The following is an 18,662-nucleotide window of genomic DNA, read 5'->3' on the forward strand; positions in this document are numbered from 1 at the left end:
AGCTGCCCTGGGGAGAAAAGGCCTAGACAGAGGAATGTGTGTGGGGACAGGGGTGTCTCTGAGCAGGGTTTATGGAGTGGTCAGGAAAACACAGGAAATTGGCTCCAGCTGAAGGTCCTCCTGCCCGGAGACTGCAGCACGGACCGGAAAATAGACAAGCGATGTGTCATGGAGGGACCAGACAGCGCCTGATAGCAGCAAGGTATGGAACGTTGAGAAGGATGCCAAAGACAGCAGAGGATTATCCAGGTCCGATAAGGCTTTGGGCAATGAAAAAGGACTTTATGGGCCGTTGGGAACCAAAGGCAAGGAACCGTATGGAGGTGCCAAACCTGTTAGGAAGGAGAGCAAAGAAGTGGATAGAGATTGCTGAGTTGGAGCTGGACAAGGCATGAGGAAAATGATTTCCAGGCCATTAGGAAAGAAGGAGGATGTGAGACAACAGCTGCTAGAGGAGATATTTTAAAAATCCTTAAGCCTGGATAACTCACACCCAAGGGTCCTTTCAGGGCTGGCTGGAGCAGCAGCCAGGATCCATGGGACTGGGAGAGCATTGTGCGAGATCCATAGAACACTAACGCAACATTCGGCGTTGGGAAGGGCTGCGCTTCTTGGCTCGAGGGTGGGAGGCAGGAGAGGCAGCAACTAGAGGGGAAGGGGGCAAATACAGTTCACGCTAGCAAGCGGACTTTGCTGAAGGTCTCATCGGACCAACACTATTTCTCTCCTCATTGCGAGCAGCCATTTGGCTGTACAAGGCCGTTCCATAGCTGGAAGGAATTTCACATGTTGTTTCATGGTGTTCAGATGCTGGAAATAAAAGAGAAAAGCAGCATGCTAGATCCATAGGTAACACATTAAATGGGTTATGATCTGGTTAGTTGGCCAATAAGCCATCAGTGGAGGTTTTGAGCATGGGCAGAGGCATCCCTGGTTCAGCAGGGTCGCTGCTGTGATGACGGAGAGGCCCAGTCTCCCTGGTATCTACTGGTTGTGGACCCCCTGTGCTGCCCGCGGTGGGAATGTGTCTCAAGGCCAGGTTTCAGCCATGCAAACCCCAGCCAAGAGGTAGACTTTTTCTCTCAGTGACTCAAGCTGTCTCCCAAACGGCAGAACTGTTTCTCCCCGCTTGCCTCCCCAAGGATTAATCCCTGGGATTGCTTCAATTAAAGAGCTTATAAGCCTGGAGACCTGAGCTGCCTCCATCACACACTGCTGAACAGAGAAGAAGGCAGGAAGCAGGATTGGAGCTGATCCCCTGCTGCCAAAACCCTGCACTCTCCCATTGCCAGAGAAATGATTTCTTGTCCTGACAGCATCAGAGCTGTATTTGTAGAAAAGCCAAAATGGGTTTTATAATGACTCTTTCAGGCAGGGAGGGTGGGGGAAGCTTGTAGGGCTTGCTGGGGGTTTTTGGCTGGGTGGGAGATGTGGCCGTGGCTCAGGGTGAACCTGCCTTGCCTCGCGTGGGCAGCAAGAGATGACCTGCATGCTCATTGTCCCCTGGGCTGTGGGTCACTGCCCAGGGCAGGCAAGCAGTGGGCTCCCTGCCTTAAGGCATGAGCGCGGGCAGGATAAATCACGGGAAGATCAGTCGGTTGTGAGAAGCCAGAGAGAAAGCCCCGGGGACACCCCCCGGGCGGTGTCACGGCTCGGGGCGGTGTCACAGCTCCGGGTGGTGTCACAGCTCCGGGTGGTGTCACACGCGTGTCGCCCCCACGCGGCGCAGGAGCCGCCGCTGCAGTGCTTCCTCCCAGTGGCCAGGGGGCGCTGCAGCGGCCGAGCTCAGCGGAAGGGCGGGGCCGCTCCGCGCATGCGCCCGCTGCGCGCCGGCAGAGGCGGGAAGCGGCGGAGCGCGATGCGGCGGCAGCCCCAGGAGCAGCAGCAGTCGGGCCGGGCGCTGCCGGGTGCCGTAGGAGCGCTGTGCCGGGCCTTGCCGCCCCATGCCCGGCCGGCCCCGGACACCCTCCGCCGCGCCAGGTTCGACCGGCCGCAGGCGGTGAGCGCGAGCCGCACCGGGACACCCTTTGCTGGCGGCCCCCGCTGTTCCTCCGCACCCCCGGGGGCACAGGGATGGGACAGCTGATCGGGAGATGCCTCTGTGGGCGGCAGAAATCCCCGTGTGTGGGGACACCGTGACAGGGACAGCGGCGTGGGGCCGGGTGGGGGTTCTACGTGGGCCCCGCGCTCTGGACGCAGCACACTCGCTGCTCTTGGAAGGGATTTGCCTTATCGTGGTTTTAACTGAAAGCTCCGTGCGTCATTGAACACATTTGTAGTGTCACCTGAGGTTTGCCGCCCTGTACACCAGCCTGGGGCTTTACAGGGTGGTTCTTGTGAGGCTTCCAGCTCACGCACAGGGTGCTCCACTTGCTCACTGATTTTGAGCATGCTATGAATGCTGGCTAAAATCCCAACTGTAAGAATCAATGTTTCAGTTTGTCAGTGTGGCCAAGAAGCTATATCCAGTTCTAACTCACTGTGTGCTGCCTCTTGCCTGTTGAGTTTTTGATACTTCCAAGTGCTTGGTTTTTGATACTTCAGGTGCTTGTTGGATCATGGGCAAGTTGTACCATATGTGGTTATATCAGAGCAGATATTTTGGAAGCCATGCTCCTGTGTGTGTGTTCCCCAAAGAAGAAATGCTGGGTTTTGCTGTACAGACAGCATTATTAGCCCTCTCTAAGTGCACCTTGCTGGAGGTGGTGTTCATGTGGCAGCTGATATGTGAACCTACCTGATTTGACAGTGTTGGCAGGATGCAGGTTTACTCTTGCATGTAACAGCTGATGCTCAGGTATGGGTCTAATTGGCTAATTAGCACTAATTACATGGCAGATATTTTTCTTGCAGATCTTCCACTATCCCTTTCTTTCTTTTGCAGAGCCTGGATTTCTGGAGATTGCTTTATGGTCTTCTGAAGCAAATCCATGGAGGCAAGTGGGCAGAGTCTGATGCCATAGGTAACCTAGTCAGTCTGTCTGACTGTGCAAGTTCTGTCTGTCCCAGGGAAGTACTGGGACTGGTTTTGTAGCACTTTTTATTTGGCTTCTTACTCCCTGTCAGGAATGCTCCATTTTGAGTACCTGTGCCACTGACTTACTGTTACATCACAGATATGCAGGCAGGTTTACTCCTCTTTGGCTTGGTTTGTCCAGGAAACTGGGATGTTTTTGTCTGCTGGGGCTTTTGCTTCCCTTTGACATTTTACTGCAGGTAAATCTCTACAATGATCTTGTGCATTGTCAGCATCTGCAAAGATAGTTACAGAAATAGATTTGTTTTTCCCTTGATTCTTTCCCCATTCCACTTATGATGCATGATTCTGTGGTTAATTTTCTATCAAGTCCTATGTCAGGGCTGTGAATTATAGCATATGAACCATAAAGGCATTGTTTTGGATTGGAGTTCTAGACAAAATAAAAAGTAAGATGTGTGTGAATATTTTAGAGGGACCATGAATATCTCTATGGACAGAGCCACTGTTCCAGGGAGAAGCTGGATTCATGTTGACTTCTCACAGTGGCAGAGCACTAGTCACTTCTTAAATATATGCTATTCCACGAATAGTAGTACCCCCCAGACTTTTCTCTTGAAAAATGTCTGTCTAGAGCCCGTTCAGTGTCAGAGGAAGTGGATAGAGGTCTCCTCAGACCAAAACCACTTAAGATCCACTTTTGCCCTTGAAGGCAAAAAAACCTAAACAACACCTTTATCCTCTGAAGGGCTGGGAATCTAATGGCTCTGTAAATGGAGTTAAAAAAGGCTAAGCATTGTGGACAGTATCTCTCAAGGAACATGGAACACAACTAGCATAGTTTTCCTGGGAGCTCAGCAGGCAATCAGCATGGGTCTGTGTTACTCACAGGACTGTTTTTCATTTGACTGTTTTTGCTTATCCACAATCTGTTGTGTATGGTAATTTGATTTATTGGCTGTCTCCTACAGCTTTGTGGAGGTGGTCCTGCACGAGTGCACCCTCATTGAATCCTGGCTGCTCCCTTATTAATTACTTGTAGCGCTTGAGGTTTCCCTGTGCATGTGGCAGGTTGGTGGCTCTAGAGAGAGCACGCTCAGCCCCTGCTGGTAGATTGTGAGGTAGGAATGTGTGGTTCTGCCCAGAACTGCTGAGCTGATTTTCAAGAAACTTGTTTGTTCTCAGTGATTAAAGCTGAAACTCTGGTCAGATAGCTGTACAGTTTTTCAAATTACACTAATTACCTTTGCTTGGCCAAGTCAATGAGTTGTCTGCTGTGAGCACAATCAATATTTTACTGCCTCTCTACTCTGTCCCTGCTCTGGAGCACTTATGGTCTTTCAGTTATTTACTTCATGGAAATTAAGTGGAAACCTTGGGCATAGGGACTAAATAACTTTCTCAGGTTTGTGCAGGATCCTGTAGCACCACAAGGAATTGAAATAGATTCCTTCAATCCATGTCTAGTGCTTTAGTTCATGGACCAGGCTTTCCTTTCTTTGCTGTTTTTGTACAACCTCTTAATTATTGTAGCTAAAACAAGGAGAGCAGCAGTTGCCAGATCTCAGAGGAAGGCTGTGAAGACTCCTTCAGTGTGAGGGTTACTGTGTGTACAGGAACAGCTTTCTGGAAAAGAGATGTCATACTCGAATGGCCATGCAACCTTTCTTTTTTTTTTAGGCTAAAAGCTTTTCCAAAGGAAATGTTGAGCTTTGGCCTGTAGTCTGCCTGTGTTGTTTCTTCTCACTACTCTGTAGAGTGAGACCTTCCTTTCAAGGACTGCGTGCCAGATGTTGGACCATTTGCAGTTGTGAGGTGCTTAGGAGAAAGCAGTGCGTTGCAAGGACAGAATACTTGTACAGATTTTGCCCATGGAAAAGGACAGATATTTCCAGAAAACTTTTCCTTAATCTGGGAAATCCTTTTGTCAAGTGACTTTCAAAGTTTCACCCCAGTGTGTATTTCTGTTTCAAGTAACTAGTTTTCATTAGTCAATTTTTTATCTGCTTTTGTTATATAATTGAATTTTAGAGGAGATTAAACTTTAATTTGACTAGAACAGCTACTAGTCATTCCTTTGTTATGGCTGTGATGTGATTTTGTTTAGAAAAACTTTAAGCATCATGTTTTTAAATGGTTGATATCTGTTATTGCCTAGCTAGCAGAAAACAAAATATTTGAAAAATCACATACAAAAAAAAATCCACAGAGTTTAAAGTTTGAAAATGTAGGAACTATTGCATTATTGCAAAAAGAAACCAGAAACCTCACTGAAGCCTACCTGTCAGTGGTTATAAAATTCTGCAAATGGCTCTTTTGGTTTCTCATTTCAGAAGAATTTTTTCTTCACACAGTAAAAACCACTTACTGTAAACTTTGGTGCAAAGCTGATAATACACTCCAGCCCTTTAGATGTGTCAGAACAACGTGTCTCTCATCAGTGGAGTACGAGGCAAAGCAAACTGTGCAATGGTACTTCGTGCATAACCTTACGGATGAAGACAAGATCAGTGGTTTTGTCCTGCTCTTCCCTCACAGAGACTGAGAGCTGATGGACTTGATTCAACACCCTAACAGCCCCACCACATAGCAGTGCAATATGTATTTAGAGAGCTGGGGGAAATGTTTCTTTTCTGGAGCCTCAATTCATTTTTTTATTGCATGGGAAAGAGGGCTGGAGCTGCAATATATTTTTGTTTGTTTGACAAATGAAGCAGAAAATGTTCTTCTGCAGCAGTAGTTTCCCATAATACCACTACCTATGCAGGTGTTTCTTGCCTGAGTGCATGAAATAATGTATCTGTGTCTGTTCTTGTATTTGATTTAGTTCCTTTCCATCCTAGCCTACCAGGCTAATACATAACCCTTATTTGAACATCATGCTGTAATTCACTGAAAATATTCTGCAGGATTCATAAAGCAGAAGAGCACAGCTTGAATGAAGTTTTAAGAGAGCTGAACCCCGAGGTTCACCCAGTGCTCGATCTAACCTGCTGAACGTACTTTTAAAAATAATGTGCATGCAGAAAAGGGGATTAGTTGGAAGGACTGTGTGGGTTTTTCTCTATAAATTGCCTAATCCTAATGAAATGTCATAAGAAGATGCTGTCAAAGAGAAGGTGTTTGAGTGACTGGTGTTACCTGCTATCAGAGTGATGGTTTTTCTATCTTGGCTGCACATTTTGGAGGAATCCAGCTTGGTTTTGGGGACTCATATAACCTCCACTGCCATTTGTCTGAGCACCGTTTCCTTGTTAGCATCTCTATAGAGAGATAAGGAAAACTAAGTGACGTCTCTAAGGTCATGGAAAGGCTCTTTGAGCCCCATTTCAAGATCTGTATTTTGACTGTTCAGCCACAATTCCTACCTGATAAACCAGTCATACCCTCTCGTCTGAGGGCAATGTGATGTAGAGGGAGAGAGGAAATAAGGTAAAGGACCAGAGCAACACAGAAATTCAGGTGGTGAATTGCCTTGGTGGATCTGGTCCCAAATGACACAACAGAACAGGGAACTGATGATATTGCCTTGGTGGATCTGGTCCCAAGTGACACAACAAAACAGGGAACTGATGATAAAGGAGAAAAGCACCGGCTTGCTCTCTGTTCCTTCTCTTTGATATGTGATTTTTTTGGGGGAGCTCGCTGAACTGCAGATGGCAGCATGTGATGCTTGTTTGCTTTGAAAAAGGATCTTCATTCCTTTTGGAGTGTTCCTACCTTTACCTGCTAGGGCAGTTCCTTTCTTGACAAATGCACAAAGAAAATGAAAGGGCAACACGAAAACCTAGCTCATGTGAGAATGTTCAAGAGTGATTAAAATAAAATCTCTAATATCTGAATGTTCCCTCTGTGCATGAGTGATTGGAGTGCATCTCTGCAGCAAGATTTTCAGCAAACCGTAGGCATTTCTGCCACCCTAGCATCGTGAAGGCAAGCTGCTTTTTTTTACATTCACAGGTTCTGCAAAAGGCCCAAGGTGATTTAGGTGTTTGTGTTTCCTTTTTGTGTCTATAATGCAGAAACAAACTAGACTTAAAAACAATTGTTGAACTGTCATATGTGTCTGCAGAAGCGCTGCTACGCAAAACGCTAGTCCTGCAAAAAATTAGTAGCTCTGCACCATTGTGTCATCTGCTTAATCACACTCTTGATATTGCTTTTTGTTCTTCACTCATGGTTAATGTCTTTGTCAGGAATCCATTTGTAGCTTTCACGTGGCAAATCATGTATTCCCTACTGCTGAGGATGTGTAGTCATGTGTATAACAGTTTGTTATACGTGTATTTGGACTGAGAAGCACTCTGAAAGTAGGTGTGTCCCTCAGGATCTGCACTCATGTTTCCTGAAATCCTAAAGCTGGTTGCACAGTGCAAACAATATACCATCCTCTGGTTTGTCAAGGTGCAAAGGGTTTGATGGCTCGTTATGCCCGGCAGCTCCTTCCAGTCTCAGCAGAGCTGTAGCAATGTGCTGCTACTATGGGGTTGGTAGCATAGGCCAGTTTTGACTTAGCACAGAGCTGAGGATTACCAGTCAGAACTCTTTTCCTCGGTATTTTACAGTTCTGTAGTATCTGTCTTGTAGCTGTTAGGTAACATTTGCTGGGGTGAAGCAATAAGGATCAGAGCATTCCTGAGAATTAAATAGTCCATGCAGTCTGTGTGCAGTGTGGGCTGAATTATCTCTGCCTGCTCACTGACGCCCAGAGATTTGCAGCAGGCTGTGAAACTCCTATCTCTACATTCCAGTTTCATTCAGGAGTAAAGTGACTCTGAGTGTTTACTAATTCATAGCATGCTTAGTGGCTCATAAAAAATGAATTGATGAGTTGGAGTCCTGTTGTAGTGGGGATGGCTATTTACCTTTTCTGCCTTTGTTAATCTCCAAGAGGCCATTACTGGCCTCTCAATTTTGGATTTATTAATTTCCCTTGGCAATAGTTCCTATAGATCAGAATGGGGCAGCATAAGGAAGGCTTTTACCCCTTCCTCCTGTCGTTTATAGGTTATTGATGAAGACCCTAGTCTTCACTGTCTTTCACTAATCTTAGGCTTGATGAAAAATCTTGCTCTCAGAGGGGGCAGTAGTTTCTGGAACTGCATGGGTAAATGTATTGAGTAGTGTAGTTATTCCTAATTATTTTCTTCTTTTCAGATAACCAGATTAGGTTTGTGAAGTCAACGCTGTGGTACCATGGCTATGGTAGGCCAGAACTCTATCAGCTCCCCTCCGATGGCTCAGCGGGTAGTCGGGAGCTGCTGCTGGCGTTTTCCTGGCTGCTGCACAGACTCAGCCTCTTGGAGCAGCTTTTAGCTCGGAACAGAGTAAAGACTGGGGATGAAACCTCTGTGTGCACGGTGAGCAAACCCCCCGCCCCTCCAATCTAGTCATGAGTGGTAATACTGCTTTTCAAATCAATTCCTTGCATTTAAGATCACATGCACATGTTACTGGATAGAAAATTGCTCTGGAGTGTAGAGTGACAATCTCAGGAGAGATGATGGTGTGTTTTCTGTGTTTATATCCTGTCTGTTGCAAATAAACCATCAGATAACATAGGCTGAATTTAAACTGATCAGTGTAATGGGTTAGTGTGGCCAAGGCCTCTCTAGATGGTTCTAAGTTTGTTCCGAGTCATGTTCATCTGGTCAGACATTAATTACTGATCAGTTTGCTTCAAAGTGACAGGCTCACAGAATCGTCTCATGTTTTGGCAGAGGACATAGTAGGTCACAAACATGCCTGCTGATATCTCATGATGTCTAGGGCCATGTGGTCTTTGTGGCCATGCATATGTGCTCCTCTAGACTCTAGAATCCAGGGGAGAGCAGAGCAGGAAAGCGAGCGTCTGGAAAGGTATGGTAGTGCCTTTGAAAGGAAAACCCTTGTACAAATGGAGAACAGTTCACAGAGAAGAGTCACCTTTGTAACATTATTAACAGTATTTAGAGGTAACAGACCACTCATGCTACACTGCGGTTGTTTGCTGCATAGGAGAGGGAGCACAAGAGGCTGTGCGTGGCACCCTGGGTGTGAGTGGTGGTGCCCTCCTGTGATGTGAAGGGTGCCTGGAGACTTCAGGAAAAACACACTTCTGGACAACTTTGTACTTTAAACTTCTCCTACCTTTTTGTTGCTTTTCTTGTGTGGCAGCAGATTTTTTGTGTGTGTGTCCTTAATTCTATTAAAAAAGAGTGATGAGTGAATTGTAGCAGTTACATGAATTCAGGAAACATGGCAGCACCTATGCAATTTTCTATGAAAGTCTTGAATTTTGCATTTTCCAAAAAGACATTAAAGAACTATGGTAATACAATGTTATCTCTGATGTCCACACAGAGGCACACTGAGAAATTTGTTGCTGTGCCTTTCACTGCAATTCTAACCTGCTCTACCTGTGTTTTTCAAAAAGTGTGGAATACATATTTAATGTTTTTATCCAGTAACTGTCTGAAACAATGTTTGGAAAGGTTTACAAGTCTGGAAATTTTTTTTTCAATTGGCTAGACAAAAATTTTATAGACTGGGAGTTGAAGTTAGCATGTGTAGGGAAAGCTCGTTGTATTAATGACAACATTTCTTGTATGGTGTTCATCAACACGGTCTAACAGAAGATGTCCCTGCTTATTGCAGGGGCGTTGGACTATAGATGAGCTTTGAAGGTCTCTTCCAACCCAAACTACCTTATGATTCTATGATAGTAAAAATAGATGTTCATGTGTGGGAAAAATGTAATTACAGCATAACTAGTGTGGTTTGTGATTCTGCATCACAAGAAAGTTAAAACAGAGTTTTGGGAGAGAGGTCTTATCTTTATCAACTAGGCATTACAAAACAAATCAATTCAACTAGTAAGACCTAACCCAGGTTAAGATCTAGAAATGTGCAGTTAAGGGCATAAGGAGGTAGTGGTGGGTGAGAAGGAGAAGATAGGTGGGACACACAGCTCATTTTGGTTAGTAAGTCAGTTCCTTGTAAACCGCTCATGAAAGCCTGTTGTTTGTTGCATGAAAACATGATAGTTTTGTTATTGTTACTTGATAGTTATTTTATGGGATACTTTCATATGGCAAAGTCTGCTCATGAATCAGACAGTGTTCAACAATACAGCCCCTAAAATCAAAGCAAGCAAGAAAGAAGGTGAGGTTGTCAGTTTGATACCTGACACCTTGTGAGTTAAGATACAGCTTGAACAATTGAAGTACTAGAATTTTGACTCCAGAAATATTAAATACCAGGTATTTGTGATGCTTAAGCTGAGTGTTGGAAGATGTGTAACAAATTGTAAAGTCTTTGCTAAACATGCCAGAGATCTAGTCTCTGCAGTTGTAGCTGTCTTCTATTTAAGTAAATTGAAAGAAAAAGGAAGAAGAAAAAAGCTTCACTAGAGAAAGATCTATGCGAAAAAAAGAAGAAAAGGAAATACTCTTTAAAACAACTGAAATTCTCAGCTGAGAAAGAGCTTGAAAGATCTTCCATCACACGGAGTCTTTAAAAAAAATTATAGAAAAAATGGAAAATATTTTCCTGAAATGAAAATGTTGCAAAACAAAAATCCGTGAAACAGTATTTGGTTCTGGGTGTTGCTGAGATCTCTGCCAAAATCAGGAGAGCCTGAAAGCCAGTGCTTTCTGGCAAAGCACATCTGTTGGTCTGCTAGTGAGAATAAATGTGAAGAAAATTCTTACGATTTGTCTTCATCTAAAAAAAACGGACTCTCAAGAACTGTAGGCATAGCTGTAGTTCAAACTGATATGCGCGTGGTTTGCTTTTAAAATTTTATCTGAAATTCACAAAAGTGGACAGGGTTTGGATGAAGAAGAGAGAATGCAGCTAATCCCTAAATTAAGGGTGCAATCATGTTCTGATTATTCTTTCAGCCTAAGTCTGAAACAAAGCCTACAGCCTTCTACATTGCTGATAATATGCCAAATACCAAACATATCAAGGGCCAATTAAATTAATTCCTTCCGTTTCATTTCAGATTACCACTCTCTGGCCTTTGTTTCCTTGCAGTTCCTTAGCAACACAGTTTTCTTCACCTGCAAATTGAACACTTCCATCAGCTGTAAAGGATTTCAGGCTGGTTATTTATAGAGGGACAAGGGTATTCATGACACATGATGGACATGGAGCTGAGCTGCTGCAGGGAATTCATAATCTGATGATCCTGAGCCAGGGAAGGCTTCTGCAAGCTTAGTTTTACATGCACCTACACCTTCAGAGTCAAAAGTTAAGCGGTTCCTAAAATTATAAACTAAGGAGTGGTGAAAGCATGATGAACAAGTTAAGGTGGTAGGAGGTAGTGTCTAATGTCGCTCATGTAATTAAAAAAAATAATCTTGAGGTAGTTGTTGGTAAGGACACGTATGGCCTATAGTAGCCTAGGATGGTTATATGGGTTGACTGCTTTTGTGTGTTAGCTAAGAAAATCCTTGAAGGCACTTTGGCTTGTGTGGACTCCAGCTCATTTTTTATTTTTTGGGGAAGGGCAGTGCTGCAGTGTCTCCTGAGCCAGGCTGCTGCGTGTCTGCTGCAGGGTGTCCCAGCAAACAGGACTGCAGGAGCTGCTGCCCTCTCCAGCCTTCCACCCATGGCTCTCTTCTAGTGTGTGAAGTTTATAAACTGAGGGGGAAGGCAGTTAAGAGAAGAGACTGGAACATGTGTTGCTGTGCAGGAGGAACCGGAGAGGCATGAGGGGATCGATGGTGCATGACAAACTTTAGTACCTGGCTGCTGTAGTGTAAGTCCCTTCTCTGAATTTACTGTGCTCATCTGTCAGCAGGTTGGTGACTCCAGAGGCAGTAAATGAAAGTTCAAACCTTGTATTGGTCAACTCTTTAAAAAAAGTAAGCACTAATTCTATTAGATCTATAAACACTTAAGTACAGTCTGAGTTGAAGGTTCACATCGATTTATGGAAGTGTCTACTTGGGAATTCTTGCCTGTTGTTACTGCCTTAAAGCACTGGCTGATTAATTGATGGACATTGTCTTCAAAGACTTTTTACATCCCTTGTGGATTTCTGTCTCAAATATTCACTGCTGTGAATTGTTGCTTTGGTGATCGTGTACAGGCAGATTATTCTCAAGTGCTGTTCATTGATTCCTATTTACACATGAAAATTTTGGAGTACAAAACACATCTGAGCACCGGCAGGTGAAACACTGTCTTTCACTGAACCTGTAAGGCAGACCTGGGGAGTTCTCATCTTCTCTCCGAGAAGCAAAAAACTGTTTGATATAAACCCACCTTTTTAGCACATTCAGTATTTGATAAATTTTTTTCTTTTTGCCTTGCTTTTTAAATTTTAGTGATATCATCACAGCTTTCTCCAAATCTACGATAGTTTGTGCAGGTAATAGCAGTACTCTGTGAGCACGTATTCCTTCTGTTTCCAGGGAGGAATACTGCCCATACTGGTATTATTTCTACAGCTGAAATTAATCTATGTGTTCCCCATAATGTAATTATGTGTGGAGACTGTCAAGTTTTTTAGGTGGGGGCAGTGATGTGATATCCTTCATTATCACCAGGATGTGTTCTGCAAACACTAGTTCTTGGTTCCACTAGTTCCCTTGACTGCTTCTCACCCTCTGAGGGAAACTGGATTCCCTTCCCCTTTTGTGAATTTATAGTAATCAACAAATAGAGCTATTATGGCTATTACAATTGGAATTCATGCATGTCTCTCTAGCATGTCGAAGTGAACTCAGAAACAGTTACTTCTGGTGGGGAAAAATGAAATTAAACATGCCTTCTGACTCTTAGGTTTGCAACTTGATTATCTTTTGTTTGTCACAGTCTAGTTTGGCTCACTGGCTATTTCCAATATAGTGTAAGGCTTGTGCTTGGTCTAATCTTGTTGTTGAAATGCCTTTCTCTTATAGAAATCTTGACCACCACTGCTGCTCCATAAACCATGTTATTAGAGGAAAGTGTTAACGTAGCAGCAAAGCTTAATGTTCTCTTCAGCAGAAAACAAGGAAACCTTTGGCACTACTGTCAGTAAATATAATTTTTTTTCCTCCCTTCTTTACCAATTCCAGTGGGGCCACAGAAGGGAATTTTATTAACCTATCGATACTGACTCAGAAGCATAATTACTTTCCAGATCTTTATGGGCTGTATTAATCTGTCAGCTTTCATTTTTTGATTTCCCTCCCTTATTCCCTTACACTGCTGCTTACACTCCTATTCTCTTTGTCCTCCTGTCTTCCTAGTAAGTCCCACCATTTATCTTTTTACCCTTTTTTGGCTGCCGTTGTTGCTGTATCCAGTAGCTGCTAAGGAACGTTTTTTAAAAGAGCTGTCCCTGAAACGTAGGGCACAGGATGCCTAAAGTTTCTCCTGCAGAATTTGCCTCACCCCATTTTTGCTGGGGCAGCCTGCTGGGTTTGGGGTGTCCTGCACCCCCGTCCACGCTGCCTCTGCCAGGGCAGCTCCAGGGCCAGGCCCTGGCAGCTCGCTGGGCCCCAGCATGGCTCACAAGCCTATTGCAGCCCTCTGGTTGCACTGCTACCCACCCTGTAAAGGCTTGTACCAGAAAATAAGGGAGAAAAATGCTTGCGTGTTGGTTTTCTGCCTTTTGCACTTTTTAAAACCATTTCCTGAACAGATAAGTATTGAACCCGAAGTGTTAATTTTTATCTCCTAAGTTACTGATATTGCTTGGAGGCTGAAACATGTTTTGTGGTCAGAGGTGATTAAATTAGGAATATGTTTTTGCCATACAAGAACTGGAGCACATTTCAGTTTGGACTCTTGAAATGCACTTTTTTTCTTTTGTATTAAATGTTTTTAATTGTCTGACACAGTTTTAAGAAGGTGGTGGTTTTTTTTAGACAGCATATCAAGGTAAAACGCTCTGAAAGAGGTGTCTGAAATGATCAGAAAGGCTTATAATTTATTGAATCTGCTCTTTCTCTGGGTAATGTCTGAATTTCGAGCAAGCATAACATTTATTGAACCTGAGGTTGCAGCTGATGTGTTAGGGGTGGGGTGTTGTCAACAGGCACTGGAATCGCCTGAGCATTCACGTGAGGAGAGGAAGATGAGGACGGTCATGCTTATAGTAAGGCTTGACATGGTCATGCTGGTATTTTGTGCTTTGCTGGAATCTGTGGGGAGCTCATTCCTTGTCTGTTGGGGAAACCAGCTGATTTAAGATGTTTTAGTGCCTCTCCTGCCCTCCAGTGGCAGGGACCAGCCACTGCCTTTGGTACCTTCTGATTGTCTTTGCTCTGTGGCCTTTTGATTTAAATAAGCGCATCCTCTGCTTTTGGTGTCCCAATTTAAGTGATCAGGGTTTAACTCTCATTGAAGGGTCTCTTGAAATAAAGCCCTTTTTCCTCAGAAGGATAAAAGGAGCCTGCAAAGGAGGGCATGTTTGGATTCAATGATCTTAAAGGTCTTTTCCAACCAAAAACAATTCTGTGATTCTATGTGGCAGGGCTCTGGCTCTCCTCTCCTGGAAGGAAAGCAGTTATTGTTTCTTCTCTTGTGGCCTCTTGCTCTAGATGTGCTGCTGATGTAGCATGCTGCATTGCTCTCTCTTCAGTGCCTCAGTAGTTCCCCCCATCCAGCAGTTTGCCACAGTGGAGCAAAAGGAACGTGGGTAAGCAGAGCTGGAGGCTGCAGGCAGAGCAAATGCCATCAAGGCATTATTTATATTGCATTTCTTGAGCCCTGCAAAATGCAGTGCTCTGTGAGTTAAGATCTACCCTGCCATACATTTGTTGTAGTATATTTGGTTTTCACGTTTTGTCTGAATACATGATGCAGCAAGCTGTGGGATTTGAATGTTATTCTAAAAGTGGTACCCTCAGCCTCGCAGCTCCAAAGAGCAGGCAATGCTGCTGCTGCGCTTTGTTCCAGGCAGAGTGCTTTTGCTCTGTTGCAGAGCTCTTAAGTAACCTCCTGAAGGAGCGAGGAGGGATGGGATGAGGGACTGACTTGCTCTCTAGTGCCTCAGGCCTGTAGCTGTTGCCAGACAGGCTTGTTTGAACAAGACGGGAATGGGTAGGAGCTGTGTTTGCATTTTTTGTCTTCCCTCAGCACCTTCTCTTTTTCACTCTTTGCCAATCAGATACTAGCAGAGCTCTGGGGAGTGCTGTTGTGAGTAGTAATTTTTACAAAAAGCATTCAAATTGAAAATCTAAAAGGCCTTGCAGAAACATAGGTTTTTACTTTTTTTGATTGCTGAATATGCTACGAGCATAACTTCTACATTGTGAGCACTTACATTTGTGGAAAGCACATTCTCTGCAAATATCTGGACATTTAATTGGTATGTGCATTATGTGGGAGTGGGTTCTTGCACCATCTATCTTTCCATGCATACGTCTAATCTGGATCGTACCTCATCTAGGAGGAAATCCAATTAGTGTTGTTGATTGTGCTGTTAATGAGAATAGCACTGTCCCTTTTGCATTCATCTGTTCGAAGTGTTCCTTTTCACATTTTCCCCTCCTGCATGGCTCTATTAATTAGGAAAGCATGTCTGGTACTATTATTTCTGGCTATGGTGTTTAACTTTTAAAAAAATGATGCTCCATTTAAAGATCTGTAATTACACAGGTTAACATATGTTATGTCACATCAAAACTGTTGTCTGAATTATGAGCTGTTTGGAACGGGTGCTCAGCAAAAGCTGCAGAAGTGCTTTATTGGCTTGATTCATGTGATTGCTTTACCTTTCGCAAGTCCTGCAGTGAGCGATCTAGGGATGCTTCTTCCCACCTTTGTAAAAACAGGCTGCATGCTTAGTGTTTTTAAGATTTGAGTAGTATCTGAGAAAAAATCGTTTATCTGGACCCAGATTAACGCAGGTGAAAGTGAGGAGTGGTCCAGAAGGGTGCACTGGAAGTTTCAATTTTGCTCTGCTGAAGGATTGATGTCGCAGAGTTGACTTAATGCATGTATCCATGGGTTAAATGTGTTATCTATGTCCCCATGAGGCTGCTTCTCCATGAGGCTGCTTCTCCATGGGCAGATCCACAGGCTGTTTGCTGCCTGTCCAGATACAGAAACAGAAACAGAGAGCTAGCTGATCCTTGCAGAGGTTTGGTAGGCATCTGGGAAAAGCCCCAGCTTGCTGGGGATGAGCCGGTAGTGGCCGGGGCCTGTCCTTTACCAAAAGGTGGCAGCTTGTAGTCACAAAAGAGCATCTCTCAGGGAACTAGCCCTGCCATTGCCTTTCTTTCACAGCAGTGCAGGCAGCAAGGGTCTCTTCTTCATTTCCACTGTGTGTACAGGGCACAGTAGATTTATTACGTTAAGGATTTATAAGCGTTAAGATAGCTATATGAATTGGGAAAGTACAGAAAGTGTACAAATGTGGTGAAATAGCCCAACAAAGGGTTTTCTTTGCAGTACTACTTCTGGTATATTGTAAGATCTCCACTGAAACTGCAAGGAATTTGGTTTTAAAACAATTTTTGGAGTTTGTTTAGTTCAAAGTATATGAACAGAGCAAATCAACCCCATACCAGGTCACTGAAATCCTCAAATGGAGCAAGTAGTGGAAAAACACTCCTTTCTCACAAGTCTACAAACACATTGATGCTTGTGTTGTTCTTTGACAAACTATTTATATAATGAAGTTCTTGTTTAATTTATCTCCATCCACTGTTGGCAGAACTGCTCTCCAATTTCCAATAACATGGGATTGCTTTGTATTTAAAACAAAAATAAAAGCTTTATTTCTGCTATAAAAGTTGAAACTTATTAATCTTTAATTTCTCTCTAAGCACATTGCATGCAAGTTGCTCAGATGTGTGGAATGGGAATGAAAATCGATATATCACCATGTCTTTTTTTCACACCCTCTGTTTTTCCCACCCCTTATTCTTTTCCTCTAGGTAGTTTTATATTTGATGGCTTTTTTGAATTCATTGTTTTGTGAATCTGAGTTGTTAGTTCAGAGCACTGTGTTGGCCTTTTTGCACTTGCTGCACTGTCTAACTGCAAGTCTGTTCACACATTTTGAGAGTGGTCTAGCATCTTTTTTCATAACAATTGGACTTGAAATAGCCTGGGGTTGAATGTTTAGGGCAAAACTCTGTGGTGTTTGTTAGAGACTGAATTCTAGGCAGCTTTGCAAAAATTTTAAATATATGCTCTTAGGACATAAACGGTGTTTAACTCTGACTAAGCAGAGATGTATTTATGAGCTTGGGGTAGGTTTTGTAGTTTGAGCTACCTTAGTTGGGATGGTGATGCATGATGTTATGTATTTATTATAGGGCTTAGCTGGTTATTTGCCTGTAGTTTTTACCACAGGAGAGCTGGGTTTAAGGGTAGACAGAGTGATAGTTCAGGAATTATCTTGAAGAGAGGTTATGTAAATATACAGATGTCACCTTCATCAGGCTTCGGCTTGCTTTTCTGAGTCTTGCCAATTAATGGATATCGAGATGTCCCAACAGCAGTCCCTCGAGCTTTTAGGACAAAAGAGCTTGTTTGGAGTGAGTGACAGTGGGAGTGGAATAGAGGGGCTTCATTCTGTTATAGCTTCCACCTGAGGTACGCTAAGCACAGGTGCTCTGGCGAGTCCACATCGTCCAGTTTGACAAGACCAGCTCTGGTATCGCCTGTGTAATGGGAAAAGGATCTGTCACTGCAGTGGGGGTACTGATACGTGTTGATGTGGCTTTTGATCTGCAAGCCCGTGCCACCATCCTGTAGCTGGAGTCCTCCTCTGAAATGAAATCAAAGAGAAACATTAATTTCAGCAAACAGTTTACAAGCAAAAAGCTTTTCTGGTAAGTGGCTCTGAAATGCTCTCTTCCAGAGCTGGTGGGAGCATTCCAAGTGTGGGAAGGGCATTGGGAGCACCAAGTAGTTGCCTTGGCTGCTCTCTTTATGACTTTCACTAAATAATATGCACTTGTGTATCTCAGAAGTGAATGTAGGTGTGTAGCTGTATTGCTCCATATATTAGATAAATTCACAGTGGTATTTGAAGCAAAGGCTCTTGCTTGGGCTGGTATTTTAGTGATTTTTTTTTTTTCTCCCACTGGGAGAGCAGTAAATAGTCTTAGACTGTAAAGATGGGACTAGAAATTGAGGTCATGGTATAATATGCAAGACCTCTTTTTTTTTACCTTGTTTACTTTATGCCAGGCTAAGTATTTCATAGCAAAAGTAAATTTTTTGTGCAGTCTGTGAAATAAATAATGGAGAGATCCTGTTAAAAATGCACTGGCTGGCTTCCTTATTTTAATATTAATAAGCCAGGTTGCTACAATAAGGTTAGCTCTGCGTGGTGTTTGTCACTGTACTGCTAAAGCAGTTGAGTCTAATGCCATTCCTTCCTGAAATGAATCCCCAGGAGAGCGGTATTTGTGCCGTTCTGAAACCTCTAACCAGGGTAGTTGCACTGTAAATGATAGAAAATGCAGATCTCAGTCTGAGAATCCCAAATCTGTCTTTGGCCTTGTGACTCTCTGGCTGCTTATGTGAAGTGTTTTAATGTTGTTTACACATGTGTTTTCTCTGCTGTATTCACTAATATCCAGTTGCTTGGCTTATCCTGTTTAGGGACAACTTGGTAATCATATCTGTATGGTTTCATAGTCCAGAAACCTCTCCTGGTAGGGCAAGACCATCTGAACCATGCAGGTTAGGACTGCAGTGCCCTAGGATGCAGTGCCTTTTGATTTGGGGTCAAGGAGCTGAA

General features: G+C 43.6%; 1 protein-coding gene across 2 annotated transcripts in view; it reads left to right on the forward strand.

The window, feature by feature from the left end:
• The first annotated feature begins 1,813 nt into the window (after nt 1-1,813).
• Nucleotides 1,814-18,662, forward strand: part of TEDC1 (tubulin epsilon and delta complex 1) — a 66,905-nt gene continuing 50,056 nt past the window's right edge. The window contains exons 1-3 of one of the 2 annotated variants that reach the window (XM_065842808.2): nt 1,814-1,999; nt 2,885-2,963; nt 8,135-8,337. In XM_065842808.2, the coding sequence (XP_065698880.2) occupies nt 1,814-1,999; nt 2,885-2,963; nt 8,135-8,337 (468 nt within the window). The remainder of the gene's footprint in view (nt 2,000-2,884; nt 2,964-8,134; nt 8,338-18,662) is intronic. The other variant, XM_071810273.1, reaches the window with a different exon arrangement.

Source organism: Patagioenas fasciata, chromosome 6, assembly GCF_037038585.1.
Source record: "Patagioenas fasciata isolate bPatFas1 chromosome 6, bPatFas1.hap1, whole genome shotgun sequence".
Classification (NCBI taxonomy): Eukaryota; Metazoa; Chordata; class Aves; order Columbiformes; family Columbidae; genus Patagioenas; species Patagioenas fasciata.